The sequence below is a fragment of the Diplodia corticola genome (genome assembly GCF_001883845.1).
Source record: "Diplodia corticola strain CBS 112549 chromosome Unknown scaffold2, whole genome shotgun sequence".
Taxonomy (NCBI): domain Eukaryota; kingdom Fungi; phylum Ascomycota; class Dothideomycetes; order Botryosphaeriales; family Botryosphaeriaceae; genus Diplodia; species Diplodia corticola.
The window spans coordinates 817,161-839,454 of NW_017971481.1; the positions used below are offsets into that span (position 1 = coordinate 817,161).

Here is a 22,294-nt window from a genome sequence, read left to right on the forward strand (position 1 = left end):
TGTGTTCGGTCGAGAGCCCATGGCCACTGCGAACGAGCTCGCGATTGGAAACAGAAAAGCTGGGCATGTCAAAACGCGGCGCCGGGTGGTTCATTGCAATTGGAAAGCTTAATGCATGGAATGTGAGACGGTGTCGTATTACTACATATCGAGTCTGTACGCGTATCAATGTGAGCGGCATGTCATGGTTGTCTCTGCGAGAACCGGTCGAGTCGCGCAAGCCATCATCTTGCTCTTGGCTTGCTCTTGGTCTCAGTTGTCAGCACACCCTCTGTACCAGGGTCTTTGATAACGGAATGCGTCGAAGGGTGCAGAGGTCAGCGCAAAGGGCTCATTCACGGGGAAGAAGTACGAAAAGTTCCCTCCGTTCCGTCTTGAAACTTTGAATGAACAAAAGGATCATCATGGTATCGCACGCACAACGGGGGAGAGCGGCGGCTTACCGGCGAAGATGAAGGTGGAGTTGGAAGACTGGACACGGTGGCGCGAGATGGAGCCAGCTAGGTATAAGCATTGCCCTGAAACCAGGCAGCGGGAGTGCTCACTGCACGGATGCAGGAGACTTCAGTGCGACATGCGGGCTTGGGCGGGCTTGGGCGGGCATCCCTGCGCACATCATGATGACCGCGATGGGGGCTCGGGTAGGTATGGTGTTGGAATCTGGGGTTTGTGTGCGAAGGGAAGAGATTTCTTCGGCTAAGGAGGGACTGCAGCAAACAGGCAGCAAGCGAGTGGTGACCCGGTCCTCGGGGCCTCCGTCGTGCAACCATCGCCAACCATCGCCAACCACCTCAATCCCTTCGTCCGTCGCTGCTGTGGCAGCCTCACCGGGTCTCCACTGCTGCTTCGGGGTTCGAGCGCCGGTAGCTCGAGCGATGCCGCTTGGAGACTGGACATGACAGCGTGCAGAGGCGTCGGGCAAGGCTGAGAAGCCCAGCTGGCTATCTTTGGCCGGTGGCTTGCGCCGGGGCAACCGCTTCGGGAAAACGCGTCTCTCGCACTCGCCATGCTGCCTGGCCCGTCCAGGTTGCAATCAGCTGCCCGCACATGCCGGACTCAGCGCCCTCGCTGTGCCAACGTGCCAGGTCGGCCGCAGCGTCCGATTGCAGCCTTCGTGGCCTCCATCTTGGCCTCTCTTTCGCTACGACTCTGGAGCGCTGATCACAAGAGCTTGGGGCAGCCATTGTTGGGGGCGGATTCTCGGCCTCGCATCAGATTGGAGGGGACCTGCGCCGCATCCGCCCACTATGTACATACCCCGGGAAGGATGCCTTACTTAGTAGACCTGCTGTGTCGCTGTCGGGTCGGATCCGCTGTTTGCTTGCTCCCCACCCCCGCAACCTCTCTCCCTTCCACGGCCCCTCCCACCTCGCCATGAGGCCTGTCTCGTGAGAGATCCGTCGAATCGTCAGTCCCCGAAAGAAGACGGCTCTTTGCTGAAGCCTCTCACACCGTCACACCGTCACACCGTCACACCCACTCGCTCATCAACCGTCGCCAATGGATGACGTTCCCGCCTCGCTGCGCGCGGGTTCTCCTGCGACGGAAGGATACAACCCGTTCTCGGACCGCAATTCTATTCACCGCGAGACACCTTCTCCCCACCTAGTCTCGCCAACTAGCGAGTACCCTCAGCGTCCTTCTTTGGTATCGACGCGCCGCGATTCTCGTCAGCGATACTCCTATGCCTCATCCATATCCTCGCCCGACAAGGCTTCCTTCGCCGTGTCTGACGTGCCATCACCGCCCGCATTCCCGGCGTCCACCGCCTATGATTCCGCGCCAGCTTCTTTCACCCAGAGCAGCCCTGTGCCGTCACGTCAGCCCAGCTTGTTCAGTAAGCTTGGTTCGCTGAAGGCTTTCAGAGGATCGCGGCGATCGAGGTACGGCAGATTGGAAGACGACGATGAAGGTGGGAGCATAGATCTGGGCAAAGCCAGGCTAATGGACGTTGAAGAGGAACGCGATGACGATGGCATCGCTTTCGACATCAGTGCGTTCGAAGGCCCGATTCCGCTTCGAAAAGTATCGGTGGGGGAAGTGTCTGGGAAGTCGGACCAAGAGATGAGAGGCGCTTACACAGGTTTGGGCGGCGCGAGTCAGAAGCAAAATATCGACCGCAAGCCTACCAAGCTGGGGAGCGGCATGCATGGAGTTCTAGACGCTTCTGAGCCGGTCCGCCAAGCAACGATTAAGAGAGGGAAGACATCCGCAAAGGAACAACGCAAAGAAGCACAAAGGGCGGCGGAGAAGTTCGGCGAGATCCTGGCCGTGGAAACACCTGCCGTTGACCTCAGCAGTTATGACGGAGCCGACTACGAGCGTCGCAGCATCATCGAGAGAGTTGCCACTGCACCAAAGGGCCGGTCAGAGACGAGCTACTACTTCCCTCCGGATCCCGACATGCCTTCCTGGAGGCCAATGTCGATGCGCTGGTGGTGGATCACAATGCTCATTGTTATTGCAATGGGTCTTGGAGTCGTGCAGGAACTACTCTGCCAAGTTTCAATTCGAAAAGGGCAAACAGACGGACTTCTCAAATTCCATAGTCCGCAGGAGATTTCACTGACAGCCTACTTTACCTGGAAATACGCACCGACAATCATCCTCCTGTCCTACGGTATCCTTTGGCAGATCTCTGACTTTGAAGTCAAACGGCTTGAACCCTATTATCAGCTCTCTCGTCCTGGAGGCGCTAGTGCATCCGCCAGCTTGAACATGGACTACCTGACTTTCCTGTCTTACCTGATTCCTTTGAGGGCAGCACGGCACCGACAATGGGCGGTCTTGTTTTCGTCTCTGGCAACCCTCATTTCCGGCAGCCTTGTTCCGGTCCTGCAGTCTGCATCCGTGAAGATGTATCCGGAAAAGGACGACAGGAGCGAAGTCGACGAGAAATTCATCCGGATCGTGCCCGTCTGGTCAAGGATAATGTCGGCGTCTTTGTTCGCTGTGGCGTTTTGCGGCATGCTTCTTATGTTCAAGCTCCAGAGAAAGAGTGGTCTGCTCAGTGACCCCAAGGGCATCGCTGGCATCGCGGCCATGGCAACACAAAGCCATATTTTGCAAGACTTCCAGGGACTAGACATCGTGCCAACGCACGTCATCCACAAGCAACTTGCGCACCGCCGCTACCTTCTCCATAAGAGTTCGCTCTGGCAAGGAGAATACATTCGCAACACGCGGACCGAAGAAGTGACGGAGAAGTTCGAAAACCCACATCCGCTCATGCTGACGCTCAAAGGTGGCATCCCTTACATCTGCGGCATCATTGTCGTCATGGTCCTTCTGCCAGTCTTCTTGTTTCAGCCAGAGGCCAACATCGTCACCGAGAAGATTCCCTTTTTGCTCACCGCCATCGGCACCATCATCAAGCTTCTCTGGGGCACTCTCGAAATGGATGTCCGCATCGTCGAACCTTTCTATATCCTCTCACGCCGCAACGCGCCACCACGCACTCTCACTCTCGACTACACTGGCACCATGCCTGGCTACCTCCCCGTCCAAGCCTTCTTCAATCGCCACTACCTCGTCTCCGCCGTCGGTATTGGCGCAGTCATGACTGAGGTTTTGACCGTGTGCATGTCGTCATTTTCGGTCGATGGCAAGAAGTTCATCTCGGGCGAAGGGCACGACAATATCCCGCATGATGAGGACAACGACAGTCGCTACAACACAGATGAAACGTTCAAGTCCTTCTGGGTGTCATTTGCTTTGGCCCTCGGTATCCTCGTTTACCTATGCGTCGTTGCGAGCATTGTGTATGCGAAGCGGAGACATTACTTTCTTCCCCGCCAGCCCGGTAGCATTGCGTCTGTGCTTGCGTTTATTCATCAGAGCAACATGCTGGTGAAGTTTGTGGATACACAGAGGCTTGATAGCAAGGCCATGACGCGGTATTTGGAGGAGAAGAAGGGAACGTATGCGCTGGGGTGGTTCAGAGGCAGGGATGGTGAGGATCATTGCGGCATTGACGAAGAGCCAATCGCAGCCGAGTATAAACATGGTGTGGATTGGCGGAAGGGCAGGGTGACGGGCGTGTCGTCTTGGGAAGTTTATTGAGAGGGAAGAACGATCAGATGAAATCACAAGGAGCACGGGGTCAACTTCCATGCTTGGAGTTTTGCGTCAGCAGCCAGCGCTTGCCGGGTGTTCAAGGGAAGGCAGCCACGGGAGTGGAAGGAGCCTAGCATGACATGTCCCTCTCTCGCTGTCTACGCCATCTCAACTCGATCACTCTCCGAAGTGGAATACTATCCCCATCGCTCAGTATCATCTTATTCTCGCCAATTTAGCTCCTCGTCACTCTTTCCGGAGTCGAACACAAAAGACATCTCCTTGGCATCGGGTAATTGTAGTTCAGCCTGGAGCCTCTTGCAGGACAGTGACTGACTTCAGATATAGGGTGCATCCGTGAGCAGCTTCGGTCGTTTGGTTACGCTCGTATTTCCAGTGGGGCATCATATCGCAATCGCTATGTCTTCCGAGCGCAACGGCTCGAATGCATCCTCTTCACACAAGCAGCTTTTTCGCAATTACTTGGAGTCAGGACGTCACCCTTTCAGGCCCATGCTGGCTGGAAATGCATCCTCTTCACACAAGCAGCTTTTTCGAAATCACTTGGAGTCAGGACGTCCCCCTTTCAGGCCCATGCTAGCTGGAAATGCCGCCAGCGCATACATGGGCTATGCATTGGATTGGCGGGACCTCCCAGACCTTTCCTCAGCGGCGGCGACCACGACGGCTCCAACCTACCCCTTATTTCAAGCCAGTAGTCAGATGGCATATTACCCTGGCCAACACCAGTATAATACATATCCTGGGATTCATTGGTGGCTCGATCACGTATGGCCAAATGAGCCTCCACAAGACTACTCTCCACCCGTAGACCTTGACCATACCCCACCCAGCAACACAGTACCGACAACTCACATTCAAGGAGAAGCTGTGATCCCGCCTTCGACGCTTCGGCCTCATCTTCGCGGTGGTGCCGACGAATCTCCTAACTACGCCAAAGCAATCCGCTACAACCACGTCCGGCATCCACCTAACCCACCTAACCCACCTGACGACAAAGCTGCGCCTACAAACGAATGGACTGTTGTGCATCACACTGTGCAGCCCCCTTCGAGTCTTCCGAGCGTCGTGCAACCTTTGACGGGCCAAAACGTGCCTGAGGAAAACGCACCCACAATGAAGCCCCTCGGCAGAGAGCTCGGCGTCGAACCTGACTCTGAGTCGTTCGAGCACGATCCGGCTGCGTTCCCTGATCGGGGCAAGAAGTCCAGGGAGTGGAAGTATAAGAGTAGGATGAGGAGGCAGCAGGAGATGCAGCAGCAGCAGCAGCAGCAGAGGGGAATGATAAAGAAGATGCCTAAGAAATTCCGGAGGAAGCTCCGGAGGAAGTCGGTCTCAATCCCATTTGGCATATCCGGCGCAGACAAGCTTATTGAGGAGCTGTGGCTTGATGAGGCATCGCAAGAAGCAGCGGGCGATGAATCAGGAGAGACGGCAGGTGTGGTGGAAAATGGTCAAGCGTTGGCTTCTGGTAGTCATGATGCTGGTGATGGCGCAAGGCAAAGTCCCCTTTGGAAGGTCGGTGTGCAGATCTGGATGCCGATGGCTAGGGTATACTGCGTGTTGACTGAGCTCTTTGGCCAACTAGTCACTGCACTGCTTAGCATTGCAATGCCGTAGAGTTGATACGGACATTGACTTATGAATATCACTTGGTTATGCAAAGGAGGGTGCTTTATTTCTGGTAGGACAGGTTTGGGAAGAACAAGGTCTTCTGCGACCACAGTGGTGTAGAGCCCTGACGATCAGTGCAAGGCTCCCATCGAAATGTTTGCACTTGTGTCTATTTTTGACCGCCGCTGGCTTGCAGGTGACGGTGGTCTCGCAATCCGGGGGATCTACTGGTGAGTTCTTTTTTTGGTTTCATTTTATGTGCCTCCGCATTCCCTCCCCGCAAACCGGAAAGCCAATCGGAGGGGTGCGGTTTGAGTACTATCGGTTAGAGGAATCATCTCACTAGGGCGCAATGCAGGACTTGGTAAACATTGCAACTGCCGGCATGACAGGAACCTGCAAGTGCCGAAGACCTGGAGCATGATCGGCTGCCCAGCCGTTTCAGCGTTCCCCTCCCATGCATCCCATCCCATAGGTTTCAAGAAGATTAAACAACTGCGGATGACGTTCCAGCCACCACCACAACACCGGAACCGGGAAGAAATATGATGGACCAATATCTAGTCAGTGACTTTGGCCGGAGTTGATGGGGGGGATTGCGGGGTGCGCCGGATAACCCCAGACTCTCGGCACGGCTGACAGGCTAAAGGACCCGCTCAAGGTGGAGAAGAGGCGGCTGTCCCGTCCGCACCGGCATCAACAACGACAAACCCTGCTGTTGAACTGCTCTCAATGGCAATGATTCGCGTTTGGTCATCCCGGCTACTCCCCTGTCTCGCTTGAGGTGTCGGCTCGTGGCACGCGTCATGTTGCATGTTTGCCGCCCTGAACTCTGAACCTCCTCCGCTACGCAGATATACTCGCCGATGGGCACGCCCGCATACAAGTACGGACCGGGCACCACGCTCTCGAAAGTAGATCTTCCTCAATCATCTCCCTACCTAACAACACAGCATGGCGGCCCCAGATGCCGTCCGGCATGAGCCCGAGAAGAGCGATCCCGCCAAGTCACTCGACGCTGTCGTCACAACGCCCAGCAATGTGATTCAGGGTAGCATGAGCGATGAAGAGGAGAAGGTATCCATCTCAGCCGTGATCGCAGTCTTCGTAAGTCATACGCTACGCTCCGCTGCCGAAGACAGATGATTGATCACCACAGTTCTTGGGCATGTCCTTCGTTGCTCCCGTGGCCTGCGGCTACGTGCTTGTCAACAGTATTCTCAATCCCATCGGACAGGATCTGAACGACACGGAGAACATTGTCTGGATTGCAGGCGGCTGGAGCGTCGCATCCGCCGTGTCCTTCTCCATCGCCGGAGGCTGGAGCGATATTTTCGGCCGTCGCTGGGTCACGCTGTCTGGCCAAATCATCACTCTAGTCGGTGCAGTAAGTGGCCCCCTTCCGCAATCTGTATCAAAGGTCTCCGATAGTTGACCATACTCATTGTGTCCAGATTGTTGGAGCGACGGCGCAGAAAACCACTACGGTAGCGGCAGCATCAACTATCATTGGTTTTGGAGCTGGCGTCGCGTTTGTGGCCTACCCCGGCATCTCCGAGCTTCTTCCCAATAAGTACCGGTATGTTTTGGAAGACTCTCTCTCGCCCATGAGCTCCCAAACGGACACTGACCCGCAACGGACAGTGGCATCGGACTCGGGTGGACAGAGTTCTGCATCAACGTCCCCTGGGCCGCGTTCGGCGTCATCATCGCCAACAAGCTCGCCGAGGAAGCCACATGGCGCTGGTGCTACTACATCGCCATCATCTACTCGTCTCTCTGCACCGTCGGCATCGCCGTCTTCTACTTCCCGCCCTCGCGGCCGCGGCGCGACTACGACAAGTCGCGGTGGGACGAGTTCAAAGAGCTCGACTGGATCGGCCTCGTCCTCTTCACCGCCGGCCTCACCACCTGCCTCGTCGGCCTCACCTACCTGGGCAAGCCGTCCTACTCCAAAGCCCTCGTCGCGTCCACCATCGCCGTCGGCGCCTGCCTCACCGCGGGCTGCTTCGCCTACGGCTTCACCGTCGCCGGCCGCAACGCGCTCTTCCCGCGCTCCCTCTTCGCCCTGCTCCGCCGCTTCACCGTCCACCTCCTCATCGTCTTCGTGTCGGGCTTCATCTGGTACGCCATGGCGGCGCTGCTCCCGCAGGCGACGCTGTACGCCTACACCAGCGACCCCACGCAGATCGGCGTCGTCGCCATCCCCAACGGGCTCGGCGGCGTCGTCGGCGGCTGGCTGCTGCCGTCGCTGCTGCACCGCATCCGGCGCGTGCGCGCGCAGATTGTCGTCGCGCTCGTGGTGCAGACGGCCTTCACGGCGTGCTACGCGGCCGTCATCCCCCGCAACCGGGCCGCGTGGATGGCGCTGCAGTTCTTCGGCCAGGGCTGCTTCACCTGGCTGACGACCATCGCGTACGTCACGGCCGGCTTGTTCGTGCCCCAGCACGAGCTGGGCGTCGCCAGCGGCCTCATCGGCACCTTCAGGAGCGCCGGCGGCTCCATTGGGAACGCCGTCTTCAGCAGCATCCTGCGCTCCGTGACGAACGCGGAGTTGGCGGGGAACATTGCGCGGGCGGCCGTCCGGGCGGGCTTCGATGGGGCCAACGTGGGCGCGTTGATCCCGGCGGTGATTGAGAACGCCGTCGGTGTGCCGGGGGCGCTGCAGGCGGTGCCGGGCGGCGTGAGTGAGGCGGTGAAGGAGGCGACGGCGGTGGCGTTCAAGGAGACGTATGCAAAGGCGTTTCGGATGGTGTTTTATGCGAGCATTCCGTTTGGCGTGGTGGCGACCGTGTGCGCGTTGTGGGTTGAGGATCCGAGTCCGTTGCTCAACTCGCATATCGAGGTGCAGATGGAGAGAGATGTTGTGGCGGGGAAGAAGACTGTTGGCGTGCATGGCGGCGGCAGTGTGGAGCGTGTTGAGAGGGTGGAGGAGGAGGAGGGAAGAGCTTAGGTGGATGGTATGGCGGATGCTTATACCGGGGCAGTCGAGGCAGATATCCGGCCGTGCCTGCCTTCGGGCTGCCTCAAGCGACCGCTGCGCTGCGGCTGCAGAGTGGATGCCAGAAGAGCCGTGTTGCTATATGATTGGTGGAAGCGGCCGTCACTGTCAGCATCGTTGGTGCAGTGGTAGCACGTTCCAAGTCCACATGGCCCAATGGGTTCCAGGGTAACGCCTGATGTGATGTATGGAAAGAACCTGAGTTCGAGTCTCAGCCGATGCCTTTTTGCCTTTCTTGTTTTCGTTTCCGTTGTGGTGGATGCGGCAGTCGCGACTGTGCTGGAAATGCATCTATATGCCCTCTCCTTCCACATCGGGACTAGCGCGCTAACTTCATGTCTCTACATCAACCGTGGCTATCGACAAGCAAAACGCCGTCACTCTTGATGCGGCACCTCCATCAACTTCATCCCGGTCCCCAAATCGCCCATCCTCACCCGCACCGTCTTGGCCACCTGCTCCATCTGCCCCTCATGCGTCACCTCCCTGCGATACTTGGCCACCTCGTCGCCATCCAAGCCGTGGAACAGCAACGCCAGCGGGTTTCCCTTCCATATCTGAAACCCGCTCCTGCTCACGCTCTCCACGATGGTCGCGGCCAAGAAGACGGCCGTCAGCACCAACAACGCGGCCGGATACGCCAGCCACGGCCAGCGCACACTGACGCACGTAACGGTACGCTGGGCCATGCCCTGGGCGGGGTCGCTGTTGCTCGCGTCGCCGTTGCGGCGCATGTTCGCCGTCATGCTGTCGGCCATGCTCTCCCACAGGCTCGCGACGAGGCCGAGGCTGGTGTTGCCCTTGTTGTACAGCTGGCCGAGCCACGGCGGGTCCGACTCGTCGACCTCGGGCGCGTACCAGACGGAGCCGTTGAGGAAGCCGGGCAGGAACTCCTGCGCGCCGAGCGTGTTGGGGTACCAGAAGACGCACTCCTTGGGCAGCCACGCCGCCGACGCGTTGCCCGGGAGCACCCCCCACGTCTCGAACGTGTTGGTGGCGTTGGGCTGCGTGAAGTCGGTGGCGTCGCGGTACGTCCCGTTGAGGAGGCAGGGCATGGGCGTCGCCGAGTAGCTCGACCACGGCACCTCCATCGTGTAGCGCGTGACGGGCGTCGTGTCGACGAGCGTCTCGCGCGCGACGCCCTGCGTGACGTTGAGCCGGTAGGTGCGCACGCACGGCGAGAGCGAGCACCGGTACGCCGCCGTCACGAAGTCGGCGATGGACCCCCCGGTCGACGAGTACGTGGGGGCGTCCGGCAGCGTCAGCAGCTCCGTCGTCACCAGCGCCGTCTCGTTCCACGTCGAGCCGTAGACGCTGGCGTCGCCCGAGCCCATGACCATGGTGATGGGGTACGGCAGCGAGAGCTGCAGCCCCGACGGCAGCGTCCAGTTGCATGCCAGCGACGACGGGCTCGTCTCGATGCATGACTTGTTGATCGCGGCCGAGTAGTCCTCGCACGAGCTGCACATGCCGAGCGTCCTGTAGTCCGGGTACGTGCAGTTGCCCGTCCCGCACGCCGGCTCCACGCCCTGGAACGAGTTGTAGGCGCCTTGGTAGAGCGCCGCCTGCATGGGAAGGTCCAGCGTGGTCATGCCGGCCCCGACGTGGGCCCCGGTCTCCGTGTAGTTGTTTGTCCGCAGGATGGATGCAGCCTCGCTGGACTCGTCCTGCGTGCAGGAATGGTACCTGACCACCTGCTGGATGAATGGGTCGCTGGCTGTGGCCAGCACCGTGATGATGGCCCCAAGCGTTGCCATGTTCCGCACGTGCAGGTAACGGATGAACTTGAGCGATCCCCAGACCCCACGGCTTGCGTGGTCGAATCTTGCCATGTCGTGGAGCGGACGGGCTTCTTTGTACCATGACCACTTCAACTGGCTGACGGCTGGTTTGGAAGTCGTGTTAGTACTTGGAATCGCCGACCGATCAACGAGCCTCGCACGCACCTTCGGCAACCGGAATCAGCATGGTGGCCTTGAGGATGACGGCAAACACGGATATCAGGGCGTTGATCGACACCCTAAACGGCCAGTCCGGAAGCGGACGTCCATCATGCGTCGCGAGGGTGATGACGATTGCAGCCAAGGCGACGAGCGAGACCATGTACGCCAGAATTTCCGTGACCCATCGTCCGAATCTGCCCAAAGGTGTCAAAGAGCCCGTTTGGCTGCGGCGGTCTGGGTCTGCATCTTTCTCGACGACGACGCCGTCTGCAGGTGCCTTGGTCCGGGTTTGGGTCGAGTCCGAGTCTCTGGCAGACAAGCTTTCTGGGCCCGAGGGATTCATCCGATCATACTGCGTCTCGGGCGCCGCCGCGGCTTCCGAGCTGTGGACGGGCTGGTAACTCATGGCTGCGAATCGTTCCTATGACCGCCCGGTTGTGTGTCGGGGTACCAGCGCGTCCAGGACGGAGCAGGGAAGAGAAGCACCATGTGTTTTAAGAAGAAAAGGCTTCGCCAAAGCAATTTGGGGGCCAAGATCCAGCTTCGACCAACGGGAAGCCTTACACCGCTCTGTGGCGGGCCCTAGCGAAGTGTACATGGGGATGATGCCCTGACCAGGAGGCCGATCCACAGTACTAAATCCTTCTGCTGACGACCGGTGTGACGGTCAAACATAGGTATCGAGCTTTATGGTCAAAGCTGCCACTGCCATTGTCGCCACAGCTACCGACGTCACACAGCCATGGCCGGTGCTTGGACCTATTTTTAGCCACTGCGTAGTAACAATAGCGCAAGAGACCCACTACCTTATCTCCCCATTGCGGAGAAGTCATCACACATCGTCTTCCGCTGCGTACGGCTTGGTGGTTGCTGGCGTTGATGAAGTGAGTGGCAGGAAACTCTGTCAAACGCTAAGTCAGCCCGGACCGACTAGCCTGCACCACCCCTTCCCAGCCCTCTGCAAATCCGACCGACACTTCTCTGATAACACAAGATGCTACCGGGATTTCAGGGTCGTCTTGCTTAATCTTGCCACGTACGACGGCCAGGTGAAGCCTCCGACTGAATATATGAATGCACGGCATCCGAGTCTATGAACAGAGCGTCCGGATATGCTTCCACTGCTCACTTCTACTATCAAACATACACTTTCCCTCCGCCTTTGGAACAGCCCTGAGAAGCGCAGCAAGATGCGATCAATAATACTTACATCTTGGGCCAAAGTCCCATCAGAATCAACAACTTCGGTAACATTCATCCATTCGTCCATTCTTTCTTAGCATGACCTCTACAGTTAAAATGTCATTGCTTTAACTTAGCTTCCTCAAAGTGCACCACGCATACCCGCCCACTCACTCTTACTGGAACTGCCGAACTCCAGTCCAACCCCAGCCACGTTCCTATACCATCCCCCGCAATCCTTGATAACCTCGTCAACCCCACAAGAGTACCAATACCAGGAGACGAAGACAAACAATAAGTGGATATACCAACACCGTTCCCACCACCACAACACCCACGAGTCCCAGCCCAACCCTACCTCGCCCTGATCCACCAACCCCCCTCCCACCCTAATCAAATCTCTCCGGCATACTTCTTCTGTAATCGTCGCTCGGCGGTAAAATGGCGCTCCTCCTCCTCCTCTCCTTGACGACATCCTCCCTCACCACATCCCTATCCCCCTCTCTATCTCTCTCCCTCTCCCTCGTCGGCTCAACCATCGACACCCTCTCCCTCCTAGACGGCCCCCTGCTCTTACTCCTCGCCCTGCCCGCACCACCGCCGCCGCCACCACCGCCACCGCCACCGCCACCCACACGCCTTTGCTTCGTCTTCGGCGGCCACATGACAAACTCATACGCCTCCGGGTCTCTTTCCGCCAGCAGCTCCCTCTCCAGCCGGCTCAACGGGGCCTCTGGCAAGACGCGCGTGCTGACCGGCACGCGCTGATCGTCGATACCGCTGCGCAGGCGCCAAAAGACATCCGGGGGAGGACCACGGCCGGCGCCGCCGCCATGGCGATGATGGTCGTGATGATCCGGGGGATACTCGACGACGAGGCGCCAGTCGTCGAACGGCTCCGGGTCGTACCTGCCCTTGTCCTCCGGGCCGGGCCCGCCCAGCCTCCACCTCGCGCGGACGCTCGCGTGGACGTACTCGCACGTGTCGCGCAGCGGCCGGCCGGTGCCGCGGCCCGTGTGCGGGTCCGTCGACGTGTACAGGCCCGGCGTGCGCTTCGCGCTGCCGGCGAGGCTGTAGATGCCGGCGGCCGAGTTGGGTATCTCGCCGAAGCTCCAGGGGCGCGGCACCGACTCCTTGCGCTGCCGCTTGTAGAAGCGGTCGTTGGCCTCTTCCTGGTCGAAGACGTACTTGACCTTGAAGTCGAGGAAGGGCTGCAGCTGCGACACCATCCACGCCAGCGTGATGTTGGCCAGCTGCTGGTCGTCGTAGCCGCCGCCCACGTTGCTGTGCACGCCCGGGAACCACACCTGCCGGAGCACCGTCCGCGTGTTGTCGCGGGGTTTCTCCCAGAGCGCTGGTACGAAGGATGCGCGGCGCTCGTCCAGTGCTAGCGCTTGGAAGGCGTAGTCGACGCAGTTCGATAGTTTTGTGTCGTAGAAGGTCATTTCCTTCGACTGCATCGGTTGCAGTCCGACCTTTGTGAGCCAGCCGACTCGCGGTGCGCCCAGGGAGCCGACAGTATCCCATACGCCAATGGCTTTGACTCGAACGCCGAGCGTTGTCAGCCCTCTCGCTTCCAGCTCGTAACGATAGGCCGGATCACTGGCATTGGGCTTGTTGGAGAACGGAATATCCGGGTTCCTGTCCTTGTAACTACGATCTCGCCGGTGTTGTACATCGTCAAATATGGCCACAAAAGATCCTAGACCTTTCTTCGTCAACACGCCTATTTGCTCTATCAAGCCTGCGATACTGCGTGCAGTGAACGCGCCTCTCGAGAATCCAATCAGGTATATTTCATCACCAGGAGAGTAGTTGTTGCTGAGAAAGGAGTATGCCTCGCGCACGTTCTCCTCTAGGCCGCCTCCCGTTGAGCCACTGATCACTCGGTTGACAAGGTTGCCACGAGATCCGACCCCGAAATGGTAGTAGACAATCTGAGGGATTCTGTCTTTCGACATTGGTTTGATCGCTCGAGATATCCGCGTCACGTTGCTGGGGACGGCTAGTTCGCCGTTCGCCATGCCGTTGTCTGAATTCATCCATGTGCCTGTTCTCTTCATCAGCAAACAAACGAGCAACACTGCCATATATGGCCTTTGTGGTTCAGTCGCGCGTCGAGAGCCTTTGAAGGCTTTCGGACGCGTTTCTTCAGATGCACTGTACTGCCAGGCAGAAAGGAAAGGAGAAGGGCGCAACAAAGCTACGGAGATACTTCAAACATTCGGAAGCTGGGACGAGAAGACAAACCGGTAGGGTTTACAGCAACATCCCGGATGAGACTCCGGGAGCATGGCAATGGAAATCTGACTCACCATCACAGGCCACGATCAATCTCTTGAATGGTGGTGGGCTATCCGCACCCCTCATATCCAGACTCGCCTTCCGCCTGACCATACTTTTACTCCTCGCCCTGCTCTTACTCCTCATCGGCACCGGCACGATCTGTTCCACAATCTCAATTTCCTGCGGCTGGCTCCTCACCACCACGACCCCATCATCCCGAGTATATGCATACTCGTCTCTTTCTCTTGCCGATGATGATCCCGGCCTGTCGCCGTACTCGTATACCGAGGCGCGACCGCCACTCGCGGGAGAATTTTTTCTCGACACGAGCGCGCCCGAGTGGCTCGGGTGCACGCTGGCGGGCGGATTGACCATGGTGCTCGCGTTTTTCCTCGCGCGATCGGAAAGAGGAGAAGAACGGTGGTGGTGGTGGCGCTCCTCGACAACGTCGATCACGTCCATGTCCCTCTCCCTTTCCCATCCCCTGTCTCGCACACTTCTCACCGACGCTGCCCGCGCGGGCGGCGACGGCGCAGGTGCAGGCGGGTGCGGCATCGGGGGCGGCGGCGGTGGCGGTGGCACATCAAAGACCTCATCCCTGACAAAGCTCCTCCGAGCGCTCTGGGGAGGTGGGCTGTGGCTATCGCGCCGCCCGCGCTCTCGTTCGCGTCCGACGAAGCTTTCCTCATCATCGTACACGACCTCGATGTCGTATTCATTTGGGTGACCCCGTGGTGGGGTGTCGTACATGGACTGCGCCCGTGGCCTGGCGGACGTGTTGCTTCTCCTAGCAGAGACGTTCTCGTTGCTACCGCGCGGGTGGTGGTGTTGGCGATCCATGACGACGTATTCGTCGTCATAGTAGCGGTGGTGCGAGTCTCGGCCGCCTGGAGGTCGCGAGTAATCGCGATAGTACTCGCGCGATTCGCGGTCAGGCATGGTGTCGCTTGATTCGTCCCCTTTCTATTTTTGGCCTGATTTCTTCTGCTGTCTCTTCCTGGACTCGCCCCCGTTCCTGGACCCAGTCGTGGGGTGATTCGTGATTACGCGTACGGTAACGCAGATCAGCCTGCGGTACGGTGTTTATTTTTTATTTTTTTTAGCCCTGGGAATGACGGTTTGGTCTCTTCTCTGGTTCGGGACGGATCCGGTCGGGAGCGGCGCGGCAGATTTGGTTGGTTGGGCCGGTGTGGTTGAACAACGATGACTGGCGTTTGTTTTCCCGGGATCCTTTTCTTGGTTCACCGGCCCCGGCCTGACCAGGCTACCGGTGGGCGCTGTCAGGTGTCGTCAGGTGTTTCCTGCTGGCAAAGGCTCCGTAGGGCTGGCCGGACCGGACTCGCAGGCGGTGGCGGAGATGGCGTAACAGCAAACCCCTGTGTGTCGCTGCTGCGGTTGACGCTGTTTCTGCTGGTGGTCGCGTGCTTGGCTTGCTCTTGCTACCCAACGACCGACGCGCTGCAACGTATGCCGGACATGGGCGACGAGCAGAGAAGGCGACTCAGCATTGGGCGCAGGTCTGGCGAAGGGCGCGGCGAGGGGGAGAGGCCCCGGCTGGCTGCAGAGAGGGAGTCCCAGACTGGCTAATGGTGGTGGTGAGTCCGCGATCAGGCAGCAAAGCAGGAAAGGCAGCAGGGCTGGCCGGGCGGGCAGCCGAGATGATGGGCGCGGGATGGGCAGGAGCAGGCAACGCGCTTCCTTGTGGCAGTTTCGAGAACGGGGGCACTGGGGTTTCGCGTGCGGGCGAAAACAGGATTAGCAGGAGCCCTGCGTAGTCACATGGCCTCCGTGGTGGGTGAGCAGCCCTGTGCGGCAGCTGCAGCAACCTACTGAGGACAGAGCCAACGGCAGCCGGCGAGCCAGAAACCCCTCCAACTGCACCCAAGGAATGCTACATCCACCCTCACCCGGCAAGGCCCCTCGCTCCATCCCTGTGGACTCGCTCACCAGCTGTTGCAGCCTGGAGTTTAGTTTGCCCTATCTCGCATACCAAACTAACTCCCTTTGCCTCGCGAGTTGGGCGACACGACGTTTGCTGCGCCGCAGACACTCTGAGCCTTCAGCCCTGTCCTTCCCTCCCCGCGCTGTGTTCTCAAGGTGCGTTCGCCCGTGGTCTCGCCATCGCCAGGGCACACACGGGGCTACTTGCTTGGCTGCTCCCGACCGCAACTTGGCCTCTAAATCCTAGCGCCCGGATGGTTAGGCTGGGCTTGGAGGTTAGGCTGCTGTGCGGCTCACCCGCGGACTAGGCAACATCCTATCTAGCAATTGGCCGGCCTGTGGCTCCCGGTCGCCAGCCTAGCCGTCGAGCAGCTCGCGTCACAGCCTGCCGGCGCTGGCCGCAGTGGGCTGCATGCGTCTCTCTAGGTCCTTCGTGGGCGGCTGAAACAAACCTCCAGCCGGGGATGCCAGTTTCGAAACCATCCGGCCATGCTGCCGACATGTTTCGGGATGGGCAGATTCTGTTGCGACCCGTTGTGCTGGCGCCGGCTGTGCACTGGGCATCAATCTCCAGCTACTCGGGTGCAGCGCCGGGCAGGACAGCAGCCGAGCGTCATCAAGGGTCTCAGGGTATGAGGGTCCTAGCTCGCCTTGCCGCGCTGTGGCGCGCCCGAAAAGCAAGAAGCAAACAGACGGCGATACAAAAAAGACCAAAGGCGGTGGGTTTGATTGATGATCCGGAGAAGACGTGCAGCACAGGCTGGCGTTTGGCCAGTGACTCAGTTGATGATTGATCCGCTGCCGCTCTCCTGAAGATCATCCACACGCGTCAATGCCCACCCGAACGCGCATCCCCCAGTCACCCAGCAAGCCCATCCGCTCGCTCTGATTGCTCCTGTTCCAACCGCCCCCATGTCGCTCACCCCGTGTGCACCCAACACGCTGGTTGATTCGTCGGGCTGCCCCCGGATCCTCCAGCCTGAACTCCCGAGCACATCCCATCGGCCGTTTGCCTGCGCCGCGAACACAAGTGGACCTTTGCGCATGTGTGCCCACCTGCCCACCTGCCTCTCTGCCGCCCGAAGCACCCCATCACAACATGTACATACGAACATAGCGGCTTCTGCAGTAGCAAATAAAAAATCCTTTTGTGTCTAACTCAGGCGTCCCAACCCCGTCTCTCTCCCACGTCATCCGTACACGTATCAGAACAAGAAGGGGCTATGAGGCCAGCGCCGCCAGACGTCATCATCCGTCCTCGTCTTTGTCTCATGTGAGCTAATTCTACAACTTTCACCCCCGGTTCGCCCATCATCCCCGTGCTCACACTACCAGACACACAGCCGATCCGACATCTTGATTTTGCGCCTCTCCCTCATGGCTGACTTGACTAAGCAAGCCCGGCAGCCAATCCCTCGTGCAAAATGCCCAAGGACTCATGCGATACAGTAAATCAGCGCTATGCCACCCCGAACTGGACGCCACGCCCAGAAAAGAAAGTAAGAAATGTGCTGAGGGAAATGACATGGAGAGAAAGAGAGAAAATACTATGAGATACAAGAAGTCGAGCTGAGAGGCCGTAGACATGGAGACACTCCGAAATAACAAGGGAATTCTGTTTTGACCCCATACGCCTAAAATTCTTTTGATTTCTCTCAACCCAAGAAAAGTGAAGTGCCTAGTAGTCGCCGAGCAGATCGTCCAGCTCGTCCAATTCAATGGATTCCGGATTCTGCCAGTCCGACCAGGCCCAGCTGTCGTCATTAACGACGCGAACGTCTTCCATCGCATCGGGTTTGGTGTTTGCCTGGTGATCGACCGGCTTCAGCACGGGACTGCTGACACCGAAATCCATGGCCGAGGTGGCAGCCGAGGAGTCGCTCTCGACGCTTTGGCCAAAAAGGAGTGCCGCAGCTTCCGAGTTACGCAGTGCCGCGCTCTCCTCGCTTTCGGGCTCATTTGCGAGACGAAGGTTCTCGTCTTCGGTATTACTCGACAGAGCAGGGGCTTCCGAGACGGTCGATTTCTCTGACTGCTGGTTACGGTTACGTTGCTGCAGCGAGGAAGCCGTAGCAGTGAACTCCCGCTCGTCCTTCTCCAGAGGCGGGCTGGCGGCGCGCCTGTTGTGTGCAATATTGGTCGGGGGGACCTCGCGCATCAGCGAGCTGCGTCCGGAAAACGTGGTTGTGTCGCTCTCGCTGTCAAGCTCGGGGGAGGAAAGATCAACCTCGGGCGAGGGCGACATTGCGCAGCGGCTGCGCCTGTCGCGCTCCTCCTCTTCCGAGTCATCCGCAGCCGAAGAAAGAGACGGCGAGATTATGCGCGACGCGATGTTGGCGCTTGCTGAAGTCTCGTTGGGCTCGGGAATGGGCTGGTGAGGGGTGGTTGTGAGGAAGAAGTAGATGCGCTTGGGGTGGGTGCCAACGAGTTCTCTTCCCACTGGGCAAGGCGAAAGAGCGGTCCAGGGACGGCGAGTGTAGGCACCCATGCGCGACGAAATTATGGCGCAGGGGTTCGCGGAGCTGGCCTGATTGTCAGTGGATTGTTTTTGTGAGCTAATTGCAATCGCAATACGTACCTTTCGACGATGGGCAGCTGGGGGGAAAGCACGGCGGCAAGCTCCTTGAGCAGGTGCGGGCGGTTGCCCGTCTCCTCGAGTTGTTTTATTACAGCAACGACGATGTCATCGTTGATGCCCTCGGTGTCGATTTTCGAGGCGCCCTCGGCGCCTGGCGACGGGGGCGGCGTGTGCTCTACGGGCCTAGTCGAGGCTTTGGAGCGCTCGTCGCGAAACTTGGGGGGCGCGGTTGCGGGCGGACTGAGAGGTGCGGGCGATGCGCTCGAGGTGTGCGATCGCTTGACCTTCTTCTGCGGCGGTTGTTCGGATGCGGGCGTCGTCGAGGGCGGTGAGCGGTGCGACGAGGATCGCGAGCTGTTTGGCAGCTGGATGCCGAGCATGGGGAGCGACAGCGACTTTCTCCTGGTGTTGTAGCCCATGGTGATGGATTTCTGGGGTTTGCAGGGCGGGAGGTTGCAATGGCGAGAGCGGCGGCAGCGAAATGTCGCGCGAGCGAGACAACAATGGCGACGCGGGCGGGTTGTTGTGGCTACCCTGGAAAAAAATGGAGGCCGCTGGAGAGGCGGTGGAAGGGGTCCTATTGGGTGGCGACCAGGGGAATGCAGACCAAGACGGTGAGATTGCTGGCACACGGCTCCTTGCCTGAATGGTCAAATGCGCATGCGACGTGGTACAAGCGAAGCGCAATGCTGGGCGGTTTAGGCGTAGGCTGCGGGATAGGCTGCAGCGGGGGTGGTGAACGATGCTTTGCTTATGCTCAGCGCTCAGCGAATGCGGGCGGAGATGTTTGTGTGTCGTGCGTTGGTCCTGGCGTCGGTCCTGGCGTCAATGCGGCGGATCGAGCAGCGTTGCCAGCAACAGGGAGCTCCAGGGAAGACAGCGCAAGGGCGGCGAGTATTACAGGGCAGAGGCGTGGAGGGGCAACGGCAGAAGAAAACGCAGTGGCAGAGTACAGGCAGCGGCGGCGGCGGCGGCGGCGGCGATTGAGGCGGGTGGTGGCGGATGGTGCTGGACGGGGTGGGCTGGTGGTGCCGTGGAAGAGGCAGCGACGCTGGCACTAGGGGACGCTACAGCGGCAGGAGTTGTCGTCACTTTTCACGCTCAAAACTCGAGCTAGGGGGGCCCCCAGCAGCGACGCCTCCTAGGCCGATACCCGCCGAGGTGTCGTCTTCCGCAGCACCGACCTGGGCGCCGCCTGATACGCAGACCCTTTGCAGTCAACTCCACCGCACCGCAAACGGGCCTGGCCGTTGGTGTGGCCGAGGCCGCCTGCCAACCCGCGAACCTGCGAAGCTGCGCCCACGCCAGCGCCCGGCCGGCTCACACGACGCCAGTGCAGGAAGATGACGTGCCTTGCACCCAGCAACCACAACCATCATCGCACGCGCTGGGTGACGGCTGGCTTTTGCTCCCGGGGCTCGGCCGATCGCACAGCTGAAAGACGGACGCGAAATTTCCCAGCGCCGCCAATTCGCCCGATTTTTTTCTCTTTTTTTTCTCGCGCGGCTGCGTCCGTGCACCGCCCCACGAGTGAGGCCGACGTCGTTTCGTTAACAAGACACATGGAAAGAGGACGATCCATGAAAAGAGCCGGCGCTATCACATTCGGGAATGGCTCAATGGCTGCAGAGATTCAAGCTGCGCGCTATGGTCGGTCTATGGTCCAATTGGCCCGGCGGGCCCTAGCGCGACGCCTGTCTTGACCGCGGCCGCCGGCAACGCGCATGCGAGGACATGCGAGCGCCGCCGTTCAGCCCGGTAACCAGCTGGGTTGGCCAGACCCCCGCCACCGAACCTGCGTCGTCTGGCCATAACTTACGGACGTGACGTCTCGGCGCGCTCTGCCGGCGTTGGTGACCGGCAGCAGCTGGCAGCACCGGTGAGAGCACGGCAATGCAGCCGCACGGCGTGGACAAGTCGGCCGCTGCACGTTTCAGCACCCAGCGCCTCTCCATGCCGGCGAGGGGGCGTGGTGAAGCTTTCATCAACGTGCGACCCGTCCGCCTCTGATACATACCGCATCAGAACATCTCGCCAGCCGTCCGCGGGACGTCAGGGACCGGCTGGGAGCGCCAGCGCCAGCGGGAAAAGGTGCGACACGCCGTTTGATGGCTTCATCGAAGCACCAATGATTTGCTGCTCCTGACTCGGCCCGGCACAGCGCCATCCCTCGCTTGCCCACACCTGCAGCGCGCCTTGCGTAGCACGGAGTACACCTGCAGGAGGCAATCCCGCCGCCTGCTGCGGGCGCAGATGTCCCCGGCCGGACTAACTGCTTCGGTGTTCGAAGAAGATGGCTGGAAGCTCTCTCACGGTGCTTGTCGTCGATCAGCCTGCCTCATTATGCACGCATGCACGCTGCATGCATTGCATACCGCAGACCGCTCTCTGATCCTCGTCCTCTGCCCGGCACCATAGCAACAGCGTCAACACCGCAACTCTGGCCTGTCGTGTGCGCTGGCAGCTGCGGAGAATATTCCTCACCACCTCCACTCACGGCTCGTCTCTACGAGCCGCTTCCGTCCTGGTCCTATCAGTCTATTTACGCTCGCAAATAGGCCCGAATGACGATCCTCGAACGATTTTGATGGTCAAATTGCAACACGACTGAAGTGCGGGGATGGAGGGGTGGAGGGGTAGCCAGACGCAACTGCTACGCCACCACCGACCTTCCTGCGACTTGTCGCTCTGAAGTTGCTTTTTGGCCGCAGATAGCTCGCCCTCCTTCACTTGGTTTCAACTTTGGTCCGGCCAGCCGTATAGTTCGGCTATCATGCTTCGCATCCCTTCCTCCCGTCCCTCCACGCCCTTGGTCGCAAACAACACCTCCTGAGAGCACCCCGCCACTGCGCCGCGCAACGTGAGTGGCAGGATTTAGCCTTCCGCAAGCGGCTCGTGGCTCGTGGCTCGACCAGGTTGATGACGCCACGCCTTTTGCCACGGCGCTCATTCGTCAATGGCTGCCACTACGAGAAAAAGGTTCGAGCAGCCAGCCGCTCACGACTAATTTGGCTGCGGGACGCTTGGGGATGCTGCTTGCATGCGTTCAATTGGTGTTGAATCTGCGTGTGCGTCCAAAGGAGCATTCCTTTCGCTTCTGGTGGTGTCATCTTGACTCGTTGACAACAAACTTTGTGATCGATCACCAGCCGAGGAATCGGCTCTCCCGCATGCGCCATGCCTTCAAACACGAGGCCGCCGCGTGCTTCTTCATTATAGCTGCGAATCATAAACAACCGCGTTATCCGCCCAGCGTGCTATGCCCTAAATAGGATATGAGCTTGTGGAAGGGATGCGGATGTGGCTCCTGGAAGATCTATGGAGGATGCTCATGATACAGCCGCAGAACCGCCGCTATTCTGTCTCGTGTCTAGTTGAGGTTAAAGTTATCTGCGATAATTATGGCTGTGAATATTGTCTCAAACCTTCACCATAAGGTGTGTTCTTCCTGCATCAGGGTAATTTGACCAGGGATTGCGAAAGAGTACAGCAACCTTCCACACAGCTCTAGAGCAGTCTTTGGGCGTGTTGTTGATCCATCTGATGTCATTGGGCTGAAATGACGTCTGGTGGCCCCTTATCAATCGCTCTCATAGTAGGTGACGAAAGAAGCTGACCTACGGCGATCCTTTGCGTGGGCAGTTGAAGCAAGTATGCTGACGTAGATGTAGG

The 22,294-nt window shown here is 59.1% G+C and overlaps 6 protein-coding genes across 6 annotated transcripts; 3 read left to right on the forward strand and 3 right to left on the reverse strand.

Annotated features, from left to right (window-relative positions):
* Nucleotides 1-1,500: 1,500 nt before the first annotated feature.
* On the forward strand, nucleotides 1,501-4,062 carry BKCO1_2000271 (uncharacterized protein; the record flags this gene model as incomplete). Its single annotated transcript, XM_020272476.1, has 1 exon — nucleotides 1,501-4,062. One exon carries the CDS (start codon nucleotides 1,501-1,503, stop codon nucleotides 4,060-4,062), a length of 2,562 nt encoding a protein of 853 aa, XP_020134985.1.
* Nucleotides 4,063-4,476: 414 nt separating this feature from the next.
* Nucleotides 4,477-5,697, forward strand: BKCO1_2000272 (uncharacterized protein; the record flags this gene model as incomplete). The annotated part of the gene is made up of 1 exon (XM_020272477.1): nucleotides 4,477-5,697. The coding sequence occupies one exon, from the start codon at nucleotides 4,477-4,479 to the stop codon at nucleotides 5,695-5,697; it is 1,221 nt and encodes a 406-aa protein (XP_020134982.1).
* A 948-nt stretch (nucleotides 5,698-6,645) lies between these two features.
* Nucleotides 6,646-8,644, forward strand: BKCO1_2000273 (major facilitator superfamily transporter protein; the record flags this gene model as incomplete). The annotated part of the gene is made up of 4 exons (XM_020272478.1): nucleotides 6,646-6,798; nucleotides 6,851-7,078; nucleotides 7,146-7,270; nucleotides 7,336-8,644. The coding sequence occupies 4 exons, from the start codon at nucleotides 6,646-6,648 to the stop codon at nucleotides 8,642-8,644; spliced, it is 1,815 nt and encodes a 604-aa protein (XP_020134983.1).
* A 425-nt stretch (nucleotides 8,645-9,069) lies between these two features.
* Nucleotides 9,070-11,041, reverse strand: BKCO1_2000274 (zinc-binding oxidoreductase protein; the record flags this gene model as incomplete). The annotated part of the gene is made up of 2 exons (XM_020272479.1): nucleotides 9,070-10,577; nucleotides 10,639-11,041. 2 exons carry the CDS (start codon nucleotides 11,039-11,041, stop codon nucleotides 9,070-9,072), a joined length of 1,911 nt encoding a protein of 636 aa, XP_020134988.1.
* A 1,165-nt stretch (nucleotides 11,042-12,206) lies between these two features.
* BKCO1_2000275 (peptidoglycan binding domain containing protein) lies at nucleotides 12,207-15,042 on the reverse strand (the record flags this gene model as incomplete). The annotated part of the gene is made up of 2 exons (XM_020272480.1): nucleotides 12,207-13,867; nucleotides 14,133-15,042. The coding sequence occupies 2 exons, from the start codon at nucleotides 15,040-15,042 to the stop codon at nucleotides 12,207-12,209; spliced, it is 2,571 nt and encodes an 856-aa protein (XP_020134989.1).
* Nucleotides 15,043-17,722: 2,680 nt separating this feature from the next.
* On the reverse strand, nucleotides 17,723-19,041 carry BKCO1_2000276 (uncharacterized protein; the record flags this gene model as incomplete). Its single annotated transcript, XM_020272481.1, has 2 exons — nucleotides 17,723-18,566; nucleotides 18,623-19,041. 2 exons carry the CDS (start codon nucleotides 19,039-19,041, stop codon nucleotides 17,723-17,725), a joined length of 1,263 nt encoding a protein of 420 aa, XP_020134986.1.
* Nucleotides 19,042-22,294: the final 3,253 nt, after the last annotated feature.